This window comes from Drosophila biarmipes, chromosome 4 (assembly GCF_025231255.1).
Source record: "Drosophila biarmipes strain raj3 chromosome 4, RU_DBia_V1.1, whole genome shotgun sequence".
Classification (NCBI taxonomy): domain Eukaryota; kingdom Metazoa; phylum Arthropoda; class Insecta; order Diptera; family Drosophilidae; genus Drosophila; species Drosophila biarmipes.
In genome coordinates, this window is record NC_066614.1 from 553,646 (window position 1) to 580,368 (window position 26,723).

General features: G+C 32.6%; 1 protein-coding gene across 10 annotated transcripts in view; it reads right to left on the bottom strand.

Moving 5' to 3' along the window:
- Positions 1-5,613: 5,613 nt before the first annotated feature.
- The window catches only part of LOC108035728 (plasma membrane calcium-transporting ATPase 1), a 37,950-nt gene continuing 16,840 nt past the window's right edge, over positions 5,614-26,723 (bottom strand). For 4 of the 10 annotated variants that reach the window (XM_050887027.1, XM_050887026.1, XM_017111458.3 and 1 more), the window contains one exon: positions 7,749-9,151. In XM_050887027.1, coding sequence (XP_050742984.1) covers positions 8,711-9,151 — 441 coding nt within the window. In that variant the 3' untranslated portion in view covers positions 7,749-8,710. Of the gene's footprint in view, positions 6,313-7,156; positions 7,226-7,748; positions 9,152-12,681; positions 13,014-17,958; positions 17,971-26,723 lie in introns of those variants that run through there. The other 6 variants (XM_017111491.3, XM_017111483.3, XM_017111475.3 and 3 more) reach the window with 5 other exon arrangements.

Here is a 26,723-nt window from a genome sequence, read left to right on the forward strand (position 1 = left end):
TTCTCAATTGCTACACGAGATAGAGAAACTAAAGAACATGCTAGCTCAATTAGTTACCATTCAAATGGGAAACGCAGCACCTGCACAGGCAGAAAATCATCAGCAGCAACAGGAGCCAATAGTCGATTTGGATATCGACGATATCAACTACGAGAGGAGTATTCCTGTACAGGCTACCAACAACGTAAAGCAAACTTCAGTTAAGGAAATTGCTAACACCTTGCCAGAGTTTGATCCCAGCCATTTCAGTCAACAAGTTCATTGATCGATGCTATTCAGGACGATATAGGCGCAAAGTTCAGAAGTTAAAGGAGTGCTGTAAAGAAGTACTGTTTCAGGATGCCAGCCTTTGGGATGCGGTACAAACTCAGCGAGGCCGCGATCATTAGATATATTGGCTCCGGTCTACAGCATCGATTATTGCAAAACAGTATTGTAGCAATTACTATCTCAACAATAAAACAACTTCGTGATGCAACCGAGTCTTATTTTGTCAACAGAGTTCGTTCGACTACGAGTAAGATTCACGAGACGAGACGTATCTTCACAGAAGCGATGACTTAGGCATAGGAACAAAATTTTCGAGCCAAAGAAGAATATCGTTGGCAGAATGGTCGACGAGCTGCTAAAGCAGAGTACTCCATTCTCGGTGGCGCTCATCAAGAAGCCGAATGGTATCGATATAATGCGTCGATTTCCGCCGCCCGAATGAGCTGATAAAGAAGGAGAATTCTCAGAGCCGAACGTCGAAGGGCGTCTGCAGGAAGCGAAAAGATTCAAATACTTCTCATCCCTGGACCTCAACATTGGATACTATCAGATAGAGAAAGCACCAGAAACCCGGATCATTTTTAACCACAGACGGATTATACGAGTTCAAGCGACTTCCGTTCGGTGCGTTCGCACCTGCTGTTTTATAATCGACTCGTGACAGAGTTACCAAAAAAAAGTGCAGAAAGGCGACAAAGGTGACTCACTACATGAACGACATCATTATCGGCAGCCAAACATTTGATTAAATGTACAAAAAGATGGATTATTGAAGCAGTCAATAACATTCCTTGGTCACCAGATACACGCAGAAGGAATTAGACCTGGAGAAATTAAGACGAACGCCATCCGATTGCTACGACGTGAGGAGGATCATCATTATAGCCAAGCTACTTCCAAGCCGGAGAAAAACTATCACAGCCACAAGATTGAAGCTCTAGCAGTCGTGGAATCCTCGGAGCGATTCAAATATTATATTTATGGCAAGAAGATAAAGGTTATCACCGACTCTAATACCCTGAAGACGTCGATAGAGAAGAGAGAACTGATACCCCGAAGAAGGTGGTTGCGTATTCATGAATTCGACAGACATCGTTCGCTTTAAAGGACCTTTCATCAACAAGGTGCTGCGAACGACATATATCTTGTTGAAGATATCCCTCAAGAACAAGACACTACAAGTCGGTTTATTCGTCCGACAAAATATAACTCTGGTGTGACCTGCTACCAGAGGATGACGATTTGGAAGAGTCCACCACAAGAATTCTGCGAGGACGCAGAGAATTGTCAGAAAAGGCCGACTGTGAACGGCGCCTAATTTACTATATACTAATGCGTACTAGAATAGTGTCGATAAGTTCATTTTGGTAGTGTTATTAGACTCTGTAGTTATAAATGTGAATAGAACAATTAAAGTTACAGTATGATATCTAAAATATATTCAACATCATAATCCTAAATAAAACCTACACCACTGGTAAAGGTACCCCTTCCCACAAGTCAACGAGTGTCAAAGTCCCTTAGCGTGCAAATTAGTTTAGTAGAAAAGACCTTAATGCCGAAACTCATAAAAGGACTAAAAACATAAGACCATGGCTCCCTACTCTGTAGTGAGGTTTCCAAAAGAAATTGATAATAAAATGAATTGGCTAATCGCAGGACTTTTCAAAGTTCAAACACAGCAGCTTGATGAATCCTGTGTACGACAAGAAAAGAGGTTAGCTTTGGAAAGATTTAGTTTGTTTACCCTTGCAGTTATAAGCAATTATCACTTTCACCAATTTACCGATCGTTGCAGAGAGCCTGTCACCGAACTGCTAGTACTTGTTAATAAACTGATACATGCACTCCATACTTACTCGCTTATTAAAGTAATTAAAATTTGTACATTTACCATTTCAGTTTGCGTCGATCAATCAACTTAATTGTTATAAAACGTTGAGTATAAAAAGAAGGCAGAAACAATTAAGATTGCATTTTTTTAGGTGATTAATCATTTTTATAACAATTGAACAAAGAACAATTTTATAGCTTTAAGACTACATTTAGTTTTCTAGGCAAACTAGCTAGTTTTTTCCAAAGTTGGTCGATATAATGTTTTTATATTAGCCATTTAACATAGCCTAAAATTTCTAGGATCCTAAATCATAATTTTGGGACAAACGAACAAACAGAATTAATTTTTCATTTTGAGAAGTCTCCCAAAATCTCGTTTTGCGTATTACTTCTTAACGGAGCATCCGATTTGCCAGTTGAGGTGTCATTTGACCCGTATTTTAAGTGAGAATACAACTAGCAAATGTTCACTTTTACATTTTCAACACTCTTTCTCCCATCAAAAATTGGTTTTCTTTAAGTCTTGGAATACAATCCTGTTAGTTTTTGCAATACCTTTTGATTGATGAATGACTCGTAACCATCGGACAATTCCTGTAGATTTTAATGTTTTTGTGTATATATTGTAGTCGCCTTCGAACTGCCATCCTCAGTGATAGCAATTTGCTTGCGGGAGGGGATCTTATTGCGATGCTTAGGTGAAAGTATAGCATCGATTTGATAATGACAGCAGCACCGATACGATTTCTATCAGCTGCGTGGTTTGCTCACTAAACTGCATATCAATGGATTCCGAAGAAAGAAAAGAAAAATGCAAAATATCAATGTGAAATATCAATAAGAACTTGCCAACTAAATTTTTCGCGTTCCAAATTATAATATTTAACGTGTCCCAATCGCAGTCAACGCTATGGTGATGGCGTGCTTAGACATCACGATTTGTAGCATTTGGTAACACTGACATTAATTGATCATAGAGTGCCAGAAGCCGTCTAGGCATCATCTTAAATCGAAGCAATTCTTAAGAACAGTAAAGTGCATGCCCAGCAAATAATAATAAAATTTCACTGTAACCACTGCCATTTGCATTTGTAAGTAATTCAATAGGATAATTTGGGTCAAAAATAACAAGGACTGGTTCATCGGTAAGTATCAAAATAATTTGTTTCCGTATCTGTTCAAGTTCTGCTTTCCAAATAAATTTATATTTGTCTGAAGTTAAAAAATATATCGGTTTCAGCTGTGAAAGGCCCTTTATAAACTGCCGGAAGTACGATGCTAATCAAATAAATTGTCTAACTGCTGTTAGAGACTGTGGAGGGAGAAGGGCAGTGAACGCTACATTTTTCTGGGAGTTTGGACGAATTTCACCAGCACTAACACTGTAGCCTAGATATTGAACCGATGTTTTCAGAAATAAACACTTTGTAATGTGGAATGAGAATCCAGCGTCTGTCAAAACATTTAAAACAATCCTTAATCTTTCAAAAGCGTCGCATTGTGTTGAGTTAGTTATCATGATATAGACGATAACATAAGAATTTGATAAATCTCCTAGCGCCTGCATTACTAAGCGTTGAAAAACAGAAGGCTCGTTTTTAAGCCCAAAGGGCATAGACAGAAAATCATATTGGCCATCTGGCGTTACAAATGAATTTAATAGTATCCACTGGCCATATCTTAACAGGTAAAATAGTTGACTCTTTTAAGTCTATTTATTTGATCCTGTATGAGTGGGAGCGGGTATTTATCAGCGACTGTGTTTTATTTTAGCGCTCTATAGTCAACACAGAGTCTATCCGAACCATTTTTCTTTTTTACCAACAATGTGGGGCTAGCATAAGGTGAACAGCTTGGTTTATTATATTACACCTCAACAGCACCTCAATTTTCTCTCGAACTAAATCTCGCTTGCAAGGACTTAATCGATATCGCATTCTTTGAACTGTTTTTCTTGGATCAATCAATCTAATTTTCATTTCGCCAACTCTAACCTTAATCCATGAAATGCCGTTTGTAAAACAATTTGAGTACTTTGCCAACAATAAATTAAGTTTTATTTTATTTTCTCCGTCAAAGTCTGTATCAATATCGGCTGGCTCAGAACCGACACACAAATTAATTATTTTGGCTCTCGAAATTATAAATTTGTTTGATGAAATGACAATATCAAAACCCTGCTTAAGTATTTCACGCCAAATGACGATATCGTCTTGCATGTGATCATAGCCTATTACATAAAACCAAATCTCAAGAAAATGGTCATCAACCATTACTGCCTTTGCCTTTAATTTAATTATTGAATCTTTTACCATAAAACTGAGTTTTTCCCGATTTGAACGTCTTTTTCCTATCCGCTTCCTTCTTTGTTCATTGGGTAGATACTTGTTAATGTCTCCGCACTTGTAGCAAGTTATGTATGTTATGTAAAATGACGCTCTATCGAAGATTGCTTTTGCCGTTTTGGATAAACATCATATTAATGCTGCACAAAACCACTTTTCCTTTTATTAAGTGTGAACGCTTTTAATACGGACTGTAGATCGCCTCTGGTTTGAATATTTGAAGTGAAACTCAAACGCTGCACACGGTTATCAAAGCTTGCCAGCATTGCGAGAGTCACGGGCACAGCAATTTCTTCTTTTTACATTTCGCGCCACTTCGTCGTTAGTTTTCTAACCATGCGGCTTACGTGCAGTGCGAGACAGACGTTGACGCCTCGCTATTACGGCTCCTCTCAAAAGGGACAAGACATAATCATTTCAGGTGCTGTGTGTCGCGCAGTTTTGTGGCGTCGCACAGGGAAAGAGGATGACATAGGATGATGAAGTAATTCGAGCTTCTAGGAAACACAATCAGTCCAAGAAACTTGCAGTCCTTATACACTGAGATATACCATTCGACAAATACAATCGGTTGGCTTGACACTAGAGTCGATACTGCGAGTCAGTTTACCGGCGAGATGTTAAGTGACTTAGTCGGACGCCAAGCACATTAATACAGTTTTTGTTTAATAATTCCCTAAGAAAATATTGAAAGAACTATTTTCAAATTTACCAAACTATGCAAATTAAATTGTTTTCAAGAATCTTAGTCGTTACACCAAAGCAGTAAGTTGCATAAAAAATGAGTGCCCTCGTTAAAAATTGAGCTTTTTAAAGATTTTCGGCAGAATACCTTTAAATACTTATAGTGTTGCAACCTTATATGCAACAACCCTTAAGTAACATTTTTGTGTTTGTTTTGACGTATTCAATCACGTTAAAATTACAAAAATAAAGCTTACCAATTTTTTTTGCGTGGCAGGTTTTTCAGAGAAAGACCACTATAGTTTAAATTAATTCATAATACATTGTGCCTAGTGCAATAAACTAAGTAACTTATTTATAGCAATAGAAAGCTAGTTTATAAAGTACAGATAGAAAAAATCGCGTTCGAAAATATACACGTATTGTGGAAAAATAGATAATAATTACCTTTTACATTCAAAGAAATAACTGAAAATCTTTTTTTTTATTATTGACTCATTTATTAATTGTAATAGTAATAGTAATTGATGGCTTTAGTGTGGGTAATAGGATCTGTCGATATACATCTTGAGTTGGGTGTACGTAAGAGTGATTACAATCAATGGGTATGCCTTTTTATAATAATAAAGTTAATGGTAAGTACCTTTTATTTATAGTAAACACTCATATTGACAGCCCGTGGGTCTTGTTCTATTGTAAACTATGATAACTTGAAAATATGACTTGACTTTTCCAGTTTGCTTATACGTAGTTTCTGCGTTACAGTTTACTTTTTTAACAATTCAACGCTGGATTGGCCTGGTTCTTGAAAAAAATAATATTTTAACAACAACATGGACAGTTCGACAATAGTATATGGCCTCACAGTCGGGATGTTCATGAGTTTGATTTAAATTGTTATTTCAAATAATGTGAGCTGTTTGTATGTTTTAATGGGGATGAATGCCAATAAAATTTAAACAGCGGTTTCAGTGTGACTGTGTGATGATAAACGTTCGACATCAATTTCTGGTATGGTCAGCTCATCGGGTATATTGTCGGCATACTCAATGGAGGATGTTTCCGAAAGGCGTTTGCTCAGAGAAGTCTGCTTACGCAGTACCTCTGCCAGGGACGTGTTGGTATGATCACCGTAACGGGCGTCCAGACCTTGCCGGAATGCGTTCACCACACGAATCTAAGCGCACATTAGGTAAAAAGAAAAGAACAACACCAAAAACAGTGACAAAAGTGACAGAAACAACAGTATAGATGAAAATATTTAATCAGTCAAGCTAAACAGCCGATTATGCACATATGAACATACATTCTTGTTATGTATGTATAAACTAAACAAAATACAAAAAAGGAACAATTTTATATTTTACTACGAGCACATGTGTACACAAGGGTAAATAGTTATGCAAATCTTAGGCAAAAGATGGATTTAGCATATCCCACTTCTCAGACGGACATATATTAAGCAATAGCACTTTTCACAATAAATACGTGTTGCTAATCCTTTATATATGTTTTTTAAATGATCGGTAATTCGGACGACAACGGTTCATCTAATGAAGAACAATCTAAAGGCATGCGTCATACAATTATATTTAATTAGTGACATAACTAATATTAAATTCAACAGTTCACAGGATAGAAAATGAATAACAAAAATCAGTGCCAAAAGCAATGAAACTAAAGCCATATTTAATTACAAATGTAAAAGGAATCATAAATAACTGAGGTATTCGGATTTCCGAGCTCTTCCGCAAGATACGTTTAGAACGGTATCTTTTGAATCGTTTTAAAACTTGAGACCTTTTTTAATTTGTAGCTTACACTTTAATGCTTTATATTAAGCGCGTATTAATGCAGACAAACAGACGTTTTAAATGTTAAGTATAAATATTAAAATACATTAGAGTTATATAAGCTCATTCTCTGTGAGACATTTTAGCCAATATAGAACTTAACATTTTGATATTTTTAATTATTATAAATTTGTAAACATTTATTTGAATAAAATTGTGAAGGCTTACAGCTTGATCAGTGTTGCTCTTGCTATATGGGACCGGAATCAAGCGTTCTTGCAATTCGCCGCCTATTACCTTTAAGAATGAAGAGAAAGAGAGGGAGAGAGATAGAAAGTAAAATAGAAAACAATAAGTGGGAAAGAGAAAGCAGATATAAGGCTGAAATTTAGATTAATCTTGCTTCTATAAAAATGGTTCACTACAAACTTTTTAATTTAAGAATATACATGTGTAATTGTTCAATTGTTTTAAAGCAAATAAATGTAAGATTAAATTATCGGAAAAATACTTTTGTGTACAAAAATATACGAAAGGATGTATCCGCCATAATTATACATGTATCGGTTAATGTAAAATGTTAAAGATATAAGCATAAGTATTTAATTATGAAAGATAAGGATGTGTTAACTCTAAGATATGCAGTAAGTAATAATTCTGGAAAGGACGCAACAGGAATTTTTTAAAACAATGAGCAGGGAAACGGTATCTGAAAGTGTTACAAAATGTATTGTTAGCCCAGCTTTAATATAAGTATATGAACGCACATATACGTACGTATTTAACCAGAGTTTTAAGACAAAATATCAATACAGATGCCTTAATCTTTAGACATTTTTAATTGCAGCATTTTATTTTATTGAATTTACCAAATGATGACTAAGTACACCCTTTTCTAAAACGTGTTTCCATATATTATCAAGCGCCTTTAAATGAATCTTTGTTATAACTGCCTAAATATTTTTACACTTTCTATCCCAAATTTTTTTTTTACTATATTTTACTGATACCACCGTGCTTATATTTTTAAATATAAATGTCTTTGCATTTGCGATTTATGGTTCATTACTCATCCTCATACTCATTAGTTATAGTCCGTTTTTTAAAAATGTACAATTCCACAATACATTTTTATTGGGAGTAACCAATTTTCAAGTTTCCAAGGTATAATACCTGGAGCAGAACAAAAAATACTGATATGCTCAGAAAATATGAAACTCTGCGTACAAACGTTCCACGCAGAAAGAAAATACGTAAAATTTGATTTTTCGTTAGTAATAAAATACTACAATAATACAATTTTTGGGAAAATACGAAGTTATTATATAAAAATCATGCTTCCATTTTCTAAATAGTAAAGATAAATATTATGGTTACAGAACATAATTTTCGGGATTCAGGATAGCAAGCTATTTAATATATGACAATAAATGTTACATCTGCGGGATTATACAATAAACATGCACTTTTGTAAAAATACGCTAAATAAATTCACTTTTTTCTAATTGCGGTTCCTAAAAGACTTAACATTTTAATCAAGCAATGACCCATGTGTTTTCCTTAAAAAACTTCATACTGAAATAAACATTTGAGTTTCCTCTTTATATTGGGCTAGGGCTCACATCTGGGATTATGTTTAGAAAATAATGGCTAGTGGGATTTAAAAGTTGAATTTCTGATGGACCTCACTACGATATTATACACACTATCTCAAAGTAAATACAACACCAAATTTAATGGAACGCTTATTTTGATTAAAGACAACAACGAAAACTAAACTATTTAAATTCGAGTTTCATTCTGTCCATTGGAATGTTTTGCTTCGGTGTTATTACAACGGATTTGTTGTTGCATAGTGTGTGCAATTTCTAAAAAGCTTTGGCTTGAGGCATTGGCGGGTATGTTTGTGGATATTGATGGGTGTTGGGAATTTAGTCCGTTGTGCAAAGTACGCTGATGCTGTTGCGGGTCTTCGTCAATATAAGATATATCCGACAGTAGCATGGCGCTTGACACGTTCTGTTGAGGCTGCGTTGGTTGTTTTGGTTGCTGTTGCTGATGGTGCTTGATGTAATTGGGGCTCAGCAGATTTAAATTGTACAAGGGGTGGCCCACTGGAACCGGCATTCCCGTCCGAGGGCTGCGTAAACTATGCAAGCTATGCATCGATCGGCGCTCATTTAGGTCTTCCAATGTCGAGCGAAAAGCACGAATCACACGCAACTGAAACAAATAAAATTAGACAAAAAACGAACAGAAACAGGAACGTAAACAAAGAAAACAAATAACGAAATAGCATTACAAACATGGGTATATACGCATTGACTTTTAGTTTTGTAAATTCATATTTAAACCATTACTCGCAGGTTTAATTTTTAAATAACTAAATTAAGCGGGAACCAAATTGTAATATTTCGGTGTCAAACAAGCATTTAAAAAAAATATTTAAAACATTTCAGATCTGTAATATAAGCTCTATTGCGATGCCCGTTAGGAATGTGTAGTCATACTTAGGTGTATTTAGTTGTTCATCATGCGTGCGAAGGATTTTATGTTTACATAAGCGGATTCGAATTAGGAAAGTTAGACGCTAATGTGGACGAATATAAATCCTTATAAATCTTGTTGCTTTCTCCTTTTTAATATATAAAGAAAAAACAAGTAATCTAACCAAAGAGTTAATATAACCAAAATGCACTTAGACAACTATTATCAACAAGTGAAAATCAATTATAGGTTTAATATAAAAGGGGCATGCTTTTGTAATCAACATTTTTAAACATTATTTTTATTCATTTTAGTAATCTGTTAAAGGCAACATTAAACGAAATTAAAAATGTATAAGATTTATACAAACGTAAGGACACAAAAATACTATGTTTTGACATACGACATTATATTATCGCCCACACGTGTTCAAAAAAAACCAATAAGTGGCAAACTGTCGTTTTGACTCAAAGAATTTAACTTTGAACAAACGTCAAAAAAAAAGACAAAGACTAATCACCACAAAATCCCTATTGATCCCAAAATGTAACCCGGAACCGGAGTATAGATGGAATGGTAGTTTTAACTTAACTTGAACAATAATACTGTCTAAAGTAAGGACATATTACTGTTATTTTTGTCTTTTTTTTATCTGAGTATCCGGTCTTTTTCATTTGTTGTGTGCGTGACAAGAAACAACCACAGGGATAGGAAAGCTTTCAGATTTGTTTTAGCTTTTATGAAGAGATTATTGGACTACGAGTTTCTTAAAATTGTGTCGCAATGAAAACTTTCACGTTTGGGGGCGTTGTCTTGAGGTAAAATCCATTTAGATTTTGTAGCGTTTCGTCTTCATCCAAAAATAGTCCGGATAATGTCAACATGAGTAATTAGTGTACCTTTATAAAAAAATGTATCTTTTAAAAATATTTACTCTGTTTTTAAACCTAACAGATTTTGCCTAAAAAAAATAAATATAAATTTAATTTACAATTCTTATACCTTCATTAAGATATTTGTTATATTTTTGTAAGTTTTGAGTACATTTACGAGTAAATATATAGTTTTGATGCACAGGCATCACATTTTTCCCTACTTTTGATGGCAACCTCTGCTAATATTACCACTGTTGTAGTTCATTAAGAAATTTTAAATTTGGTGAAATACCTAATTCTTACCCTTATCCAGGTTGGCATACAAAATTCGATTTGAAGGGCAATCATAATTCAGTAAAAATATATTAGATATTAAAACGAACAAAAAACAAGTTAAAACTTACTTATAAATAAATAGTTCTTAAAAGTTTAGAGTACTTCTGGGTTTTTTTTTTCAATAATTTTTTTTATAATTGATGTCTATGAAACGAGTTTTCCTATGCCACCTATTACGTTAAATGATTACGCGAATGAACAATTGACAGGCAAAAAGGAAGTCTCCGAACCTACAAACCTCATAGGGAAATGTTCAAAGATGTCTCAGTTTGAGAGAGAAACGCCATATGTCTTTCAGCAAAGCAATAAAAGCATGAAAAGTAGGATGATGCCCTTTGTTTATAAAAAATATAAACTATTGTCAAGATGGTCAAATTAAAATTCATGGGTGCAAAAGAAATCAGTTTAGCAAAAAGTCGACTAAAATGTATATTTATTCACATAAAATAGAAAAATCTTATGATAACATTATGTGAGACCCTCATAATTTATGGCATTCAAAAAATTTCAAAAACTTATATTTGCTTAGCACTATTTCCTACCCTAATGTAAAAGTATTAAATCGCCTTCAAAACCACGCTCGCTAAACAAACGAACGTGAGGGGAGAGTATGACAGAGGCTTACAATATTTAATTTTTGTTTTGCATACCCAAACTATTTAATAATGTGACCCTGAAACTTCAGAAGCAAATTCAAAATATTTTCAAAGTTACAAAAGAAATAGTAAATTTTTATATAATTTTTAAGATTTTACCTAATTGGCGAGAAAGATTGTGAAACAAATAAACGTCCTGTAGGAACGAGACAAAATTTATTGTATTCGGGATAAAAGTATCTTCTAGTTGAAACCAAAAAAGCTTTAGAATGTTATATAACCCCACTTTTTAAACAATCTTAGGTAAATTTTTTGAAAAAAAGTAATTTTTTTAATGTTGAATTGTATTACTTCAATTTTTATTGTTTAATTAGGAGCTTTTTAAAAGTATAAAAATATACAAATATTTTTTTTCTTTATTGCACACACATGCACAGTCGAGGTGTCTCGGCAAAATACTTGTACCAGAAATATATTTAACTTACAAGTTTTGAGAAGACTGTTAAAATAAATAACAATAAAACCTGAATGTTTCGTTTCAATTATATATTTCTTTCCTTCCCAATCAAAAACTCGGAAAATATATATTTCTTAAGATTCTAAATTAAGCTTCTATTTTTAACAATATAACTAGTCAATCAATCAATCAAAAAATATGAAAGATGCATTAGGTGAGTCGCACACGTATTGAAAAACAACATTAAATAACCAAAGATTTATTAGTGTTGCCAAACGAAATTGCCCACTGACACCATAAATCAGACATAGAAAACCTAACCTTCAGGCTAAAATGCTACTTTGGTACTGAAATGTGTGCTTGCATAATTGCGTGTGGAAGTGCCGCATAGAGGTAAGGAAAATTTAGGAATATGCGGGGAGGACTTTACACTTAGCCGCAAATGTACTAATTGTATATATGACTTGATTCATACTGCTACAGTTTTTACTTTAATCGACGTGCATGGTGGTTCGTTAATAATGTTTTAAGGTAGAGAAACAATAATATTTTAATTACGTACGTTTGAATGCCCTTTAGAAGTGTAGAGTTGGATTATCGTTTGTATTGAAGGTGGTTGTAGAAGATAGCTCAGTAGGTATCAGAGAAAATTACTAAACATACAGAATTTGAAGCGGAGCAGAAGACCCTTTTAAGACGCTGTTGCTGTTGTTGTTGTATATTGCAGTTTAAAGTAGTAATAGCTAATCTTGTTTGACGAACAAAATGGTTGTTTTCATGTATTTATAGTTGTTTTAGCAAAATAGTAATTATTCAAATCCATTCAATTGGTTTAAGCATTACTTAAAATTAGCTCAATTTGTAAGGTTGATTTAACAACATATCCTAACCGGGAAATATTTGAATTTATTTATTTTAATATATTGTATACATTCGGTAGTCCCATTTAAAATGTTGATACTTACATACGTCCCCTGATAACCAATATTCAAAAGAGGTATCTCTTACTGTATAGACAAATACCATAAGTGCATATGAACGAAGTCAATTTTCGGCTCAGGCTGAGGTTCACATAACGTTACTAATGCTCTATGGTCTACTATGTATTGCTGCATTATTATTTTAATTTACAATGTACATTTAAGAAAGTTTGATCAATATGGGCTTTATAAAATGTAATGACATACACATACTTTTTTATATCACTTAGATTAGTTTTCGAATTTGCGAGGATAACTGCAGGTTAGTTTCAATATTACATGTATGTAGAGCTTGATGATCATTTTTATTGCAATTGTCAATTACACCTCAGTCTCTCGTATTGGTTCCGCCGGCTTTAAAATTGCAAAAATTAATAACAAATATCTGATAATTACATTTGAAACAAATAATCGAAATTGAAAGCGGATCAATCAATAATTGTAACGTGTTTAAAAAAGGAGAATCAAATTAAAATTGTACTTTACTTATATGTGTACATGTAAATGAATGTATGCATGCACGGCTTTGTCATGACAAAAAAAAAAACAAAATTAAATGTCGGTTCCTGTTGAAATTTTAGCCTGCCAAATATGTTTGAAGTAGTATAATAAACAGGTATAGTCTCAATTCTGTTCTGTTTTATTTTATTTAAGGCAACGGTGAACAAAAAAACAATTATGTACGTATAAGCCGCACCGGTCGCACATAGAAATGTATTCGTGAAAGTAACCTTTGGAACCGTTTTCTTAGCTTAGAAAATTCAAATAATGTGAAAGTTGGAAAATAAATGTTCTTTCGCAATTTGAACCATAGAGAAAATTTTGGAATGTCGTGTTAAGGTTATAGTTTGTTATTTGTACCGTAAGCTAATACAGTAAAACCGCTCAGGATGTCGAAATCGTTTTATTTAGTTTAATTGGTGGAAAAGTCCGAAACTGATAAAGGGAGTAAAAATTGAATATTAATTTACTACGATACTTTCGTTAGGTGGCCAACAATAGTTGATCAGTGATACCATGGTATTTGACATTGGTCCTTAAGGGGTTAACCCATTACACGCTTTCGAAAAATCGAACGTTTTTGTAAGCTACAAATATTTTTTTGTATTGTTGTTATTCCAAACATACAGCGCTTAGAAGGAATGCCCGGTAGAGCGCTCAAGGGAGAACTTGAAATATTAAACGCGTTTTTCTCAAAACCACCCTTTTTCACCCGCCATATGTTATTATCGTGTAAACTTAAGAATAGGAAAAGGCCACTGCGATTAAGACAACTCCAAAACATCGTTGACTACGCATTTTTCTCTTGATGTGCGGGAACAAAAAGAAGTCATTAGGGGCCGTCTTCTCTTGCTCGTTTTTCAAATTTCTAGAAAGACTTTAGGCAAAGAAATTATGGTGTACCACTCAGAATTGACCGTCCTACGTTGCTCAAATGGAACAGTCTCTACATAAACAAGGTAAGCCACATGACGATATTGCTATAACAGTTCGCGGACGGCAGTAATGTTCTCTGGCCCAAAGAATGTTTTTGGACGACCTTCGTCTTCGAGAAAGCGTCGGACACGAGTGAATACATTAAATCTGTTTTTCACGGTGCTATTCGATCGATTCACTCTGCCAAGGCAACTTTTTGATTGTTCGATATTCGATATCAAAAGTATTCACACATGAAAAAGTTGTTTGAGCCCTTATCAATAAAAGTCCAAATTTTTTTTTGACAAAAGTCCAAACTGTTTTAATGCGGCTTGAATTGATCTATGCCAGAGAACTAAATAGCAACTTAATTATACGATTTCCCTCTATGAGTTATGGGTATAAATTTGCATACTAATGGAGCTTATATAAAAACTAAATCTTGTTTCTCTACTCATAGGTCTCGCAAAAATAACAATATTCTGCATAATAAACATAGCCCATGGCTAAAATGAAATTAAACACTTTAAGTTAAACATACGCTTTTATACTTCAATTAGATGGAACCCTTTAATTTAAATATACTTGTTTAGTTAAATCCTGTCGCACTATAAAATATTACACAACCATAAATTTGTAACAAACTCTTTACCAGTTCCGACAGTGTCGCATTTGGGAATCAGTTTCCAGATTAATAATCAACACTTGATTTACATTTCGCAGTTTACGAATTAAGGATGAAACCGTACTGACAGCGAATGAATGCCTGGCAAGGCTTGTAAAATGTCTTCACCCGCACGTGTTTTAACAAAGGTATAAGTACATAACAAAACTTGTAGATTTTTGTGTGAAACTTGGTATACAATTTCTCAATTAAAGCAAACGAGAACGCTATAGTTTGCTAACCAGTCCAAAGAAACTGAAACGTCGTTTTGGTGCGCACACTTTTTAAGCTAACATCAAGACAGATGGTGCCCACATTTGATACAGTCAAATCAAAAAGTTTATTGCATCCAAATGTATTATGATTTCAGTTAGAAGTTTGCAACGGAGACGTTTCCGATCAGCATCACTAGACGAGGAAATCTAGCCATGTCCGGAAAATTAGTGGGAAAATAATATGAAACAAAAAACTATTACTCTTATGTACCCTTATGAATTTAAAAATAAATTTAATAAAAATCAGACGACTCTTGCATCTTACTGTCAAATAAACGATCAGGTAAATAATAAAATAATTACTTACAAAAAATTTTACTTTGTTGCTTGTATTTTCTTTTACTTAGGATAAAGAATATTTTAACCTTTTCATAACTTGGCGGTCAGCCATGGATCTCTTGTAATTGCATTTCATAAATTCCCAAAATTGCTACAAAAAAACAAGGGTGCTTTCATTTGTAAATGAGTTCCTATAAACGTAATTGTGGTTCCAAATGAGTTCCTGCAAAAATCATTAAAGAATTTTTTTTATTTTTGTATAAAATTTTTTTTTCAGTGAACACTTCTCCGAACCACCATTGAGGTAAACTACCAATCGCGTTTTTTATAATGATTTTTACAGGAATTCATTTTAAACCTTATTAAGGTTTACTCAGCTTAAGGGAGCAAAAGGTTAATGAAGATATATAAGCAGAAAATCTATATTTTAAGGCGCCACCTACCGCCCTTTCCAGTAGATGGTATGTGGTTGGCAAACAGATTTAAGTGTTTTGGCCATTTGTGGTCTTAGAGAGACAAATACATTTAAGTTAAAATTTCGTTTCTCTCATAAAAGCTGTAGGCGCCACAGTGGGCATTATAGTAGGCGTGGCACCCCGCTAGAACAAACTTGCGCTGCGTAAGAAGCCCAGAAATCTGTATGTGAAGTATGAATTTTCTAGCTCTTATAGTTTTCGAGATCTCAGCGATCACACGGACTGACGCGCAGACGGACATGGTTAGATCGACTCGGCTAGTGATCCTGATCAAGAATATATATACTTTATGGGGAAAAGCTTATTTTTACCGGTTACATACTTTCTGACAAATCTAGTACACCCTTTTACTCTACGAGTAGCGGGTATAATGATTTAAGTTTATAGGAGCTCATTAAAATGTTATTTTTTGTTTGTTATGAGAAAAGCTGCCTTTAAGTTAAATTAATTAAGTTAAATGCGTTTAGTTACATTTTTAAGCAGATTTATGGGTAAACAATAGTCGTTGCACTCAAATATAGCGTTCTAACGTCATTGTCTTTATATGTTATGTATTTGACATGTTGCTTCTGTCTAAGGCTTAAAAACAGTAAATACCAAGATAATATACCACACATTTTTTAGGATTAATAAAAACACTTGTAATTGAATTAAATTTAGTGAATGTTAACATTTGTATGCTCATGCAACATTATAAAGGTGGCAAAGCTTATACATGGGTTTTATGTTGTGAAAAGTAAAAAAAAACAAAATGACTGCACACTTCCAAATTAACATAGAAATATAGTCGCTTTTGAGGAATACAACAAAAAAGTAAAAGTTAAAGTACTTGCTATACTATTGTAATTAGACGCATTTAGTTCAGCCTGCCTAAAAAGCTTATTTTATAATCCTTTCTAACTGCATACATATGTCTGTATGCACAGTTCAGTAGCTTAGGGCAATGCAAGTACACCTTATTTTAAAGTCTTCTAACCTTACAAATGTAGTTTAATGTATACACGCAGAAAAGAGAAATAACTTTTGTTTTACGAAGAGCTTAAGAACAGTATTTTTGTAAATTGCTTTTTAAAGTATCAGCTTTATATACTTGCACTTTTAAGGTGCGCGCACACTGGGGCGGTACTGTGCGGCGCTAGAGGAATGCACTCTCATCCGAAGTCGTCATGGCAAATGTACTCTATTCGGTACATACGATTTCAAATTCGACATCTTTGTATTATTTTTTCTTGGAATTTAAATTTTTTTAAATTAACTGCAAACTTCTCTAGGCGGTGAAAACCATGACATGCCGCGCCGCGCGTTGCCGCTCAGCACCGAACCGCACCGGACCAGTGTGCGCGCACCTTTATGCACGTTTCGGGTTGTCGCTTTCTGGATTCTGATCTGGGCGCGATGACGAGTCCCTCCTTTCTGTACATCTTTCGACTACATCCAGAATGGTTGTAAAAAATTTAAAGTATACCATACAACACGTAAAGTTAAGTTTCCTTATTAACAATCTTACACATTAATGTTTTCTAACGAATATGCTCTACATATCACACTCGTAACTGCTAAAATGTTATATTAAGAAATAACAGAATTAGCACTCTATTCGATTTTGCTATTACCCAGAAAAGAAAGTTTGCTTTACAATGCGAACAGCACTTTCGACAGATAAACAAAAAAAACATTTTTTAAAGAAGTTAGGTAAGCCGAGTAAGGCGAGTAATGCTTTGGACATTTTTAAACTATGTCCTTTCCAGATTATTAATTTTGCTGAGTTAGATCCTTAAATATCAACCTTCCCCTAAATACTTATACATGAATTGCACGTGGTAGTATTGCCTTTTAAGAAGATATTTGTGAGTATGTCTAAAAATAAGTTGCTTTAAAAAACATAAAATCTAACTATTTACAGTAGCAAACGAAGACATATATAAACAATAAACAAATAACTTTCTTTTCGTCATATATACAATTTGCATATATAAATTTTTAACGGTCTACTCCTATAATGGGTGTCAATTGATGCATATTTAGTTAAGGGGAACAAAGTAAAGTCTCGTCGATGTCAGGGTGCGAGTGTAAACGAGTATTAATTTAGAAAAATTTAACCAAAAATTCAATTATAAAAGATGACTGTGTTTTTTGTATAACGAAAGAATGTCTAGCTGCCAATACATTAAATGATGTACAATTCTTACCGGTACTGAAATCTGGTCGTTTGTTGAGTTTGCGCGTGAGTTTTCAATTGCAGTTAATGATGTTTATGACATAGGTCATACGTACAAAGATTATTGTTTATTTTGTATGTTTATATTTATATATTTTATCAATATTATTTTATAGTTATATAATTGGATATTATAATAATTTTTATAGGTTATAGGTTGATTCAATCGGGAATGGATTAGCAATTAGCATATTGAAAGGACGAAAAATATTAAATAATGTTAGAATGTTTTGCATTATACCTTGCAAGTCGCTCAAATAAACATTTTGTGGATTGTGTACTGCAGCATATATATATTTACAATAAAAAAACTCTTTACTCTCTGCAATAAAAACAAATATGTAGTCTACTCCCCAGTGTAATATTAATTATTAATAAAAAGTTATAATAAAACCATAATAAAACCAACTACAACCGCCTTTACGAGTTTTTATCTTTGATGGACAGCGAATTCTTAATAATTTTGTTCCTTAAAGTGTCGTGTTTTTATTCAAAAATACTGTAAAAATACAGATACAATAAAGCAATGCAGCAAAAGTGCATTTTTTACGGGTTGTTTTAAGATTTTTTTATTAAACACTGAAGCTTGACACAGTGAATACGGTGAGGTATGAAGGCTTGAGGGAACTTCGGTAGCATTCTTAAGTAAAAGTTCGCCTTGAAATGTTTTTTATTTCAATTAAGATTCATGAAAAGCCTCAGTTAATTTACTAATATATATAATCTTCAAAGCTTTTTAGAATTTATTTATATTGTACAGAAGTTCACTACATACATCATGTCAGTAAAATTGAGTGTTTGGTAGGCAGCGTAGCTTTGCTAGAAGTCTTACATTTACGCACACAAGTACAAAACTTATATTTCATTGTATGAGTGTGGGCACCACTGCATGTAAATGTTTGACCTATAAATGTTCATGCTAGACTTAAGGGACGATTGCTTTTTTTATGGTCAGTGCTATGAGGCCTGTATTCTGGCACCAATGAAAAATCCGAAAGTCTTGGAGTGTTAAAACTACTATCAACAATGTCAAATATTCAAAAATCATGCTAGTTGAATGCTTCGTTTCATAGAAAACTGACACTTAAATCAATCGACGAATGTTTTAAAAGGAATTAGTGCAAATATGAATTAATTAGCAATGCTTGAACCTCTGTAAGTGGAAGCAATGTTTCAAGTTTAACTTAAAAGTACAAGACAAGATATAGGATTAGGCCAATTTATTTTTGCGACATTTTTAATATTAATTTCCGCAGACTGTAAGCTACCTGGCAAGTGTGAATACATTTGAAGTATGTTAAAAAACAGTTACACGAACTTATAAATTAAAACCAAATAACACAAAGCAAACTTGGCCTAGCTCTTTAAAAACAAAACGCTGCGACTTACCTAAAGGGCATTTTTTTTTAGAAATTCGTTCGAAAGCATATATATGTTTAGAAACGAATTTGTAAGTCGCCAGCATACGCGTGTCATGCTCGTGTAACAAAATTTTCTCTGTTTATAAAATTATAAAATCTTAACCCTCTATACTTTCCAAGATCACAGCGTTCACACAGACAGACGGACAATATGAGTTCGAAGTATTCAATTAAAGTGTCACAACTTTTCTACGAAGTACTATGTTTTAACTTTGGACATAAAAACTTGAACAAGCAGAGCTCGAACACATTTTCGCCATTTCTTTGATATTTTAATAAAAACGAGAGAGGAATTTAACTTCGACAAGCCGAAGCTTGTTACATTTTTAAGCATTGTTGCTAGCTTGAGTAATATTAAAAACACATTTTTTTAATAATTATTTCATTATTTTTCTGACTGTTTCTTTGACAACTATATGTTAAAATTGTCCGATTTTTATTAACTTTCATTTAAAATTCTTAAAAATACAGAAAATTACATTCTCAATAGAATATGATTATATGTCAAAAAACACCGAAGCTTAAATTTGTTTCATAATATTTTCTACAAATTTTCCGATAGGAACTATGGCAGCTACATATATGATATATTCTTCCGATTTTGATAAAATTCAAAATTCATTCGAAAACTGGATAGTTCCGAACTATATACTACCTGCAAAAGAAAAAAGACTTTTTGAAAAGTTTTAGCCCGATAACTTCAAAACTAAGAGACTAGGTCGCGTAAAATCGGACGGACGGACGGACATTGCTCGATAAACTCGTTTAGAGATGATGGTCAAAAAGTTATTTACTTTATTAAGTCGGAAAATGTCTCCTTGACGGCGTCGCAAACTTTTGATTGAAATCATAATACCCTTTGCAAGGGTATTATAAAACGTCTGCTCTTGAAAATTCGAAGTTATTTGAGACTTTTTTCCAGTCAACTTACTCTACTAATTCCTTGGTTTATGAAAGAGTTATCTATAATTTGTATATTATTTATGAAAGAGTTATCCAATATTCTTAATATTACCTTACTTTTCATACATTATTTAGGCTGGTATCTTTTTGATGCATACATAAACAACAACAAATACTTCTTTTTTACATCGTTTTAACCGTTCAAGATTTACATCTCGATTGCGCTTGCCTTTATTGAGGTCCAATTTCGCCCAACATGAACCTTATTGAGCTCTATGTAACAACTGCAATAGCTTATATTTCCCCACGCGAAATACTCATTAATCCAGTGACGAAGCGCACCCCCCGCTATTCACCTAGTTGTGTTCTCACTTAAAATACGCGTCAAAATACTTTAAAAATCGGATGCTCCGTTCAAAAGTAATACGCAAAACAAGATTTTGGAGGACTTCTCAAAATAAAAATTAAATGTTTTTGTCAGTTTGTCCCAAAGCGTTATTTTAGAGCCCTGAACATTCTGACGATGTTGAACAGCTCAATATAAGAAATATTAATTCTATTACTTTTATAAAAACTAGCTAGTTTGGCGATAAAACAGTAAAAAGGTACATTTCGTACCCCCGTAAACTGGGAACCACTACAGCCACAGGCTTATGCTATATGATATTAGAAAGATTTTTTAAAATGCTTTGTACACCTAAATACCACCGTTTAAAAATTTTGGCTCATTTATTAGTTCAAAACATTTTACACTGCCTGAGCATTGTTTTTGTGCGTATCCATACTCTACTTTCGGGTCTTGCAATCATGTAAAATCTTATAAACAGTTCCGCATATGAAACTATAATCCAACGAATTTTGGGAAAGTGTATGAACTCATGAAATCATGTAGATTTCTTTTTAAAACAAAAACTTTTGAATATAGTAACGATCGCACCTTCAGCTATCAACATTTTTGATATCAAGCTATACATATAAATAGGCATATTAAATTGCAGGGAGCGGAATGTTAAAATTGTAGAAAGTGTATTTATTCAGTAGATCGTATACTATATTTTCATCACAAAAGTTGATGTCTCAACTTTTTTTGTCGTCACTATCGTCACTACATTTTTACCTCGTTAACAGAAAGAGAACTAAATAAATGAGACTTAAACTTATTTTAGATTCCAGTATTAATTGAAAAATTTATTTAATATTCAAGGCAGAACGCTGTAGTTAAATGCCTTGACCAAAGATACCCGTTAAGAGGGGAAGAAGCATTGGTGTTTACATTGGTTACATTTGTACACTTTGCGACTTACATTGTTATCTACCACCACTGACCATATCCTGCTATATACGGCATTGACAAAAAATTTAATAACGCAAGAAGAATCGCTATAAACGAGGCACTCGATACCCGTACTATGCTACAAATAAAATAAAATTCTTCGGTGCGGTAGCCTAGCGGAGGGTGGAGGTACTGATCATGCCAAGGCAGAATTAACCTAGACAATCACTACTTCAAAGCGGCATACCACTGTACAAACACAAAACTTGATTGTTTTGCTATAAAATAGGAAAACAGAATAGAAAGGAGTAAATTCATGAACATAGGTAAAGGAAAAAAGTAAAGTATATTTTTTGTTTTCGATAACCATTATCCTTTTTTTTACCCGTTATCGAGTTGTCAACGTGGTAAAAAGTATAGGATAACTTGTATTCTTCACCCAAAAATGCGAACGCACTACATCTCAAACTGTTTTCAATATTTTTTCATAAAGTATCTATATTTTTCATAAAGTGTATATATTCTTTACCATGTCCGTCTGTCTGTATGAACGCTATGATCTCGGAAACTATAAAGGCTAGAATATTCAAACTTGGCATGCAGATTTCTGGGCTTTCTGCGCAGCGCAGTTTGTTTCAGTTTGTTTCTAACGCCCACAATATATATTTTAGTTTTTGGAATTGGAGTGACACTTTCAGCATCAGCACTTTAAAAATATGATCAACAAAGCGACTGTCCCCGCACCTATCAGCTGAAGCTTTAATTCGTTAAACTTTGTTATGAATTGTCTAAAGTATAAAATGTTTGGCATATTTCACATATGGGCGTGTCATTTTGGCAATACCAACGAATACCATAATCACTTTTACAAAATATTAATTCTAAACATGATTTGTAATTTGTATAGAAAGACGATTTGAACAACTTTTGGCTTAAAAAATCTCGGATGGAAAATCCAAGTATTACCAAGAGAGGTATACAAGCGGCCGCAAAACTTTGACGTGAGATTTCTCGGTTTTTCGTCTTTACGCCCAATTGGCGGGACTATTGACTATTGACCTTAAAAAAATTACTATTTTATACTATAATGATTTCAGTCAGAAATTTGCAACGCAATCAGGAAACGTTTCCGACCCCATAAAATATATATATTGATCTAGCCTTGTCCTTCTGTTCCACGGTTTCCCACGGTTTCGGGATGAAACTTTCCCAAGAGTCTTCTTTCTTTTGTAGGGAGTATCTTAAAGCCTCCATAGGAATAATCGAAAAAAATAGTAAAAAAAATTTAATTTTAGGTTTTGTTTACCATATAACCTCCTACGCCAGAGAATAAAATTTTTTAACTTTATCAATATTGGACGACTATATCATACAGCTGCCATAGGATCGATCGGAAAATTGTGGGGAAATACTATGAAACAAATTATAGCTTCAGTGTATTCTGACATATTAACGTATACTATTGGGAATATAATTTTATGTATTTTTAAGAATTTTGAATTTAATAAAAATCGGACATAGCCAAAATTATAAAAAAAAGTATATATATATCTGTGAAGCTAGCAACAATCCTTAAAAAATTTAACATGGTGCTATTATGATTGTTTTGTATAGTATGCAAGGGTACAAAACCTTTGGGTTGCCAATACTAACGACCTTTCTAGCTTCAATTTAAAAAAAAAGTGGTGGAGTTTCCCACTTTTTGCTTAATATTTTAGGTAAACAAGAAGCTACACCATTAAAATTAAAAAAATTTGTTTGTTTTTTTTTTCGTCTGAAAATTGCGACTTGCGTCTTTCCCGCCGGAAGACATGCTCACTCGGACGTCTCGGAAAAATACTTGTACCATGCATAAAATGGCATTTATTTAATTTAAAATAAATGAGAAGATTGTTAAAAAATTTTAAAAATAAAACCTAAGTTTCTTTTCAATCAAATGGTTTCTAAAGGTTTCTAAATTTAGTTTGTAAACAGCATTTAAAATTAAAAAAAAAACTTCTAAACTCTTTGTCACAAAAGTTAACTTGATTGACTAAATTTAACATTTACAGAAAATTTTAACTTTATGAAATGGTTAAAGAACCATTAAAGTTTCTTAGAATATTTTGGATTTTTTCAAATGGTATTTCCTACTTTGTTCACAAACAGGGTCCATACCTGTGACTATTTTTTTATAATAAATAAAACTTGTTCTTTGCTCAACCTGTTATTTCATTATGCTATTATAATGAATAGAAAACAACTGAATTTTATAACTTTAATATGTTTGTTTATTTTCATTTTGACAGAAAAATAAGTTAACTTTCATATAAATTTACGATAATCGAAAATATGATTGCGCATTTTCGATTTTCCTATTGTGCGTTGTCCGTATAAATCTTTGGTTGTGTTGGTGTATAAAAAAACGTAATTCCGCAATTGGTGCTCAATTGCAGAACTTCTCGGGCATAGTTCAATTCCGACTGGGAACATTTTTTATGTACAATCAGACATCGAAAAGCTAATTGCTTCAGATATATTTATCAATGTGTGTAAAATACTTTATCAAGGTTTTTTAAAAACATTTTCAATAACAATAAAAATCAGAACACAATAAGCAATTTATAATGAGTATATGAATAATGAATGAACAAATAAAGCGATTTATCATCGTGGTTTAATGACAATTGTGAGTACTATTCATATAAAATGATCATGTTTAATAAATTGATTAGAGTATTGGTGTACAAACATTATAAGTGGCTTTTTTTGAAAACAATTTAAAATGTTTTCCATAAACAGCCGATTGCAACCCAGTTGAGTCTTGCTTGCATACGGTTTCAAAATTACCGAATGCGTTTTCTCTGGTTCGCAAACGGCTCCAAGTTTTTATAAACTTTGATAACATTTACTTCAGACCAACATTTATATATTTATTATTACCGTTGAAAAGGGAATCATAATTCAGTTAGTAATAGTATAACATATATATTGTTTTAAATATCAGTATTGTTTATTTATGGCTATATTTTTTAATCTAATCGTGTCTTCAGCAATTATCTAGGTATGACACAGAAAGACAAAAAAAGGTAAATACCCTTTCTAGAAATGTTACTTATGGTCTTAAAAATCAAGAGATGAACAAAAAACGAAATAAATATAAAATTTAAACATACATAAAAAATGTGGCTTTTTATTAATTTTATTAAGTCTGGTCCAAAAGTCAAACATTACTGTTTTCATTTCATAAATTTCACATTGATGTAAAAAAAAACATACCAAGCTAAAATCTGTCGTAGTATCTTTATGTTTGCATATTTCATTTTTCATATTTAATTATAGATTTCGTTCATTTTTCGATTTAAAGGGTCATAGATACAATTCCTTGAAACGATGTTTGTTTGTTCCAAATTATTTCCAGTGCAATTAGTAAATAATTTGGAACGATCTTAATTAGCGCTCTAAATTTTTTGGTTCCTTAGGAATAAATATTTAAAAACAAATAGCTTCGTAGTTTTCGATAGTTTTTTACTTTGAAATTTTTTAATATAAAGTAAGTATGGTAATTTTGACAATTAAAAAATAAAAGGTGGTCAGTTTGAAAAGTAGCCAGCGAATTTTCTGAGGAGCTATGAGGACATGAAGTGCACTACAAGGTTATAAACACATCGGCATATATAAATAATACCAATTTAGATAAAACCACAAAAACAAAAATTTACACTTTTAAAATGGAGTTCGGTCGCACAGTCTTACAGTTGGATAAAAGTAATAGGGACTTGTCAAAAGTAGCTATACACAGTAACAAAATAATACCTTTTTAAATTTGGTCTCTACATTTTTTTAAGTCCTATTTGTTTAATTGGAAATCAGTTTCTTTTAGCATGTTTTTTTTTTTTTGAATTATAAGATATATCTTTAATTGTGAGATTTTTTAGCTAGCTATCATCAGAACCTGTACTAAAGTTTTTAACTTATTTAGTGTTAAGATACAAAACATTAAAATTCTGGCTAAAGGTGATTAAATACAAAGTAAAATACAGGACTAAAGAAATTATATACAGTTTAGGTATTCCGAATACAGAAAAGAATTTTTTATTAAATTAAGAGGTGTCACAATTTTTCCTTTTCATGGAAAAACAACATGCATCTTTTAATCAAACCAGTTCCATTCTATAAAATCTTATTTGGTATCAACACAAATTAAGAAGAAAAGAGTATTTCGGAAAAATACAAAAATTTGTATTTTGTATAGATCAATCGTAAATAAGGGGGAAAGATTTGATAAACTAGTTAAGATTTGAGACATTAAATTTATCGAAAATAATTATGCACTTGTGTACAAGTTAGAATATTAAAGGCTGGGATTAGCTATTCAAAAGGGGTACAACAGTGAGATGTCAGTATTCGAAAATGTGCATTAAGCCGCTTATAGTCGATTGTTTGTTGTTTCGGGCATTTGTTTTTTTAGATTCAGTTAATTGTAAAATGCTACACATAAAACAAACTGCTACATATTTAGGGAAGGTATTATTTCCGTAATTTCGTATAAAAAATCAGCATTATTTCGAAAAGTTTCCCCGAATTCATGTTCGAATAACATTTGAACTGCAAAATGTCAGTAAAAATGATTGTGTACGAGAAACAGGAAGACAGATAAAGTAAGAGAAAGAGTTGAAAGATTTAACTGGAAGAATAAGGGCAATATTGGCTTTGGCTTCACACCAAACTCGGCTAGTTCTACTTTAAAATAAATCGACGAAAATATTGGTAAAAATGACGATAGAAAGAAATAACAATTGCTTACTACGTATGCCTATCTAATTGCAACTGCTTTCCTTGCAGCATATTTACATACATGTAGTTCACTTTTACTTATTAAACATCGTAAAGACGTGACCTTCGGCAAGCCGAAAATTGCGTTTATAATAAAAAAATTTCACTTGATCAACAAACTTTAAATTAAAACAACTTTCATGCCTCTTATATGTATATATAATAAATTATACACAAATATATATATTTATAAATTATAGATATTTATATTAAAAAAATATATATATTTATATAAATATATTATATATATAATATATTATATTTATATTTATATAAATATTTATAACAAAATATATATTTAATTTACGTGACGTGTGTCCAGTA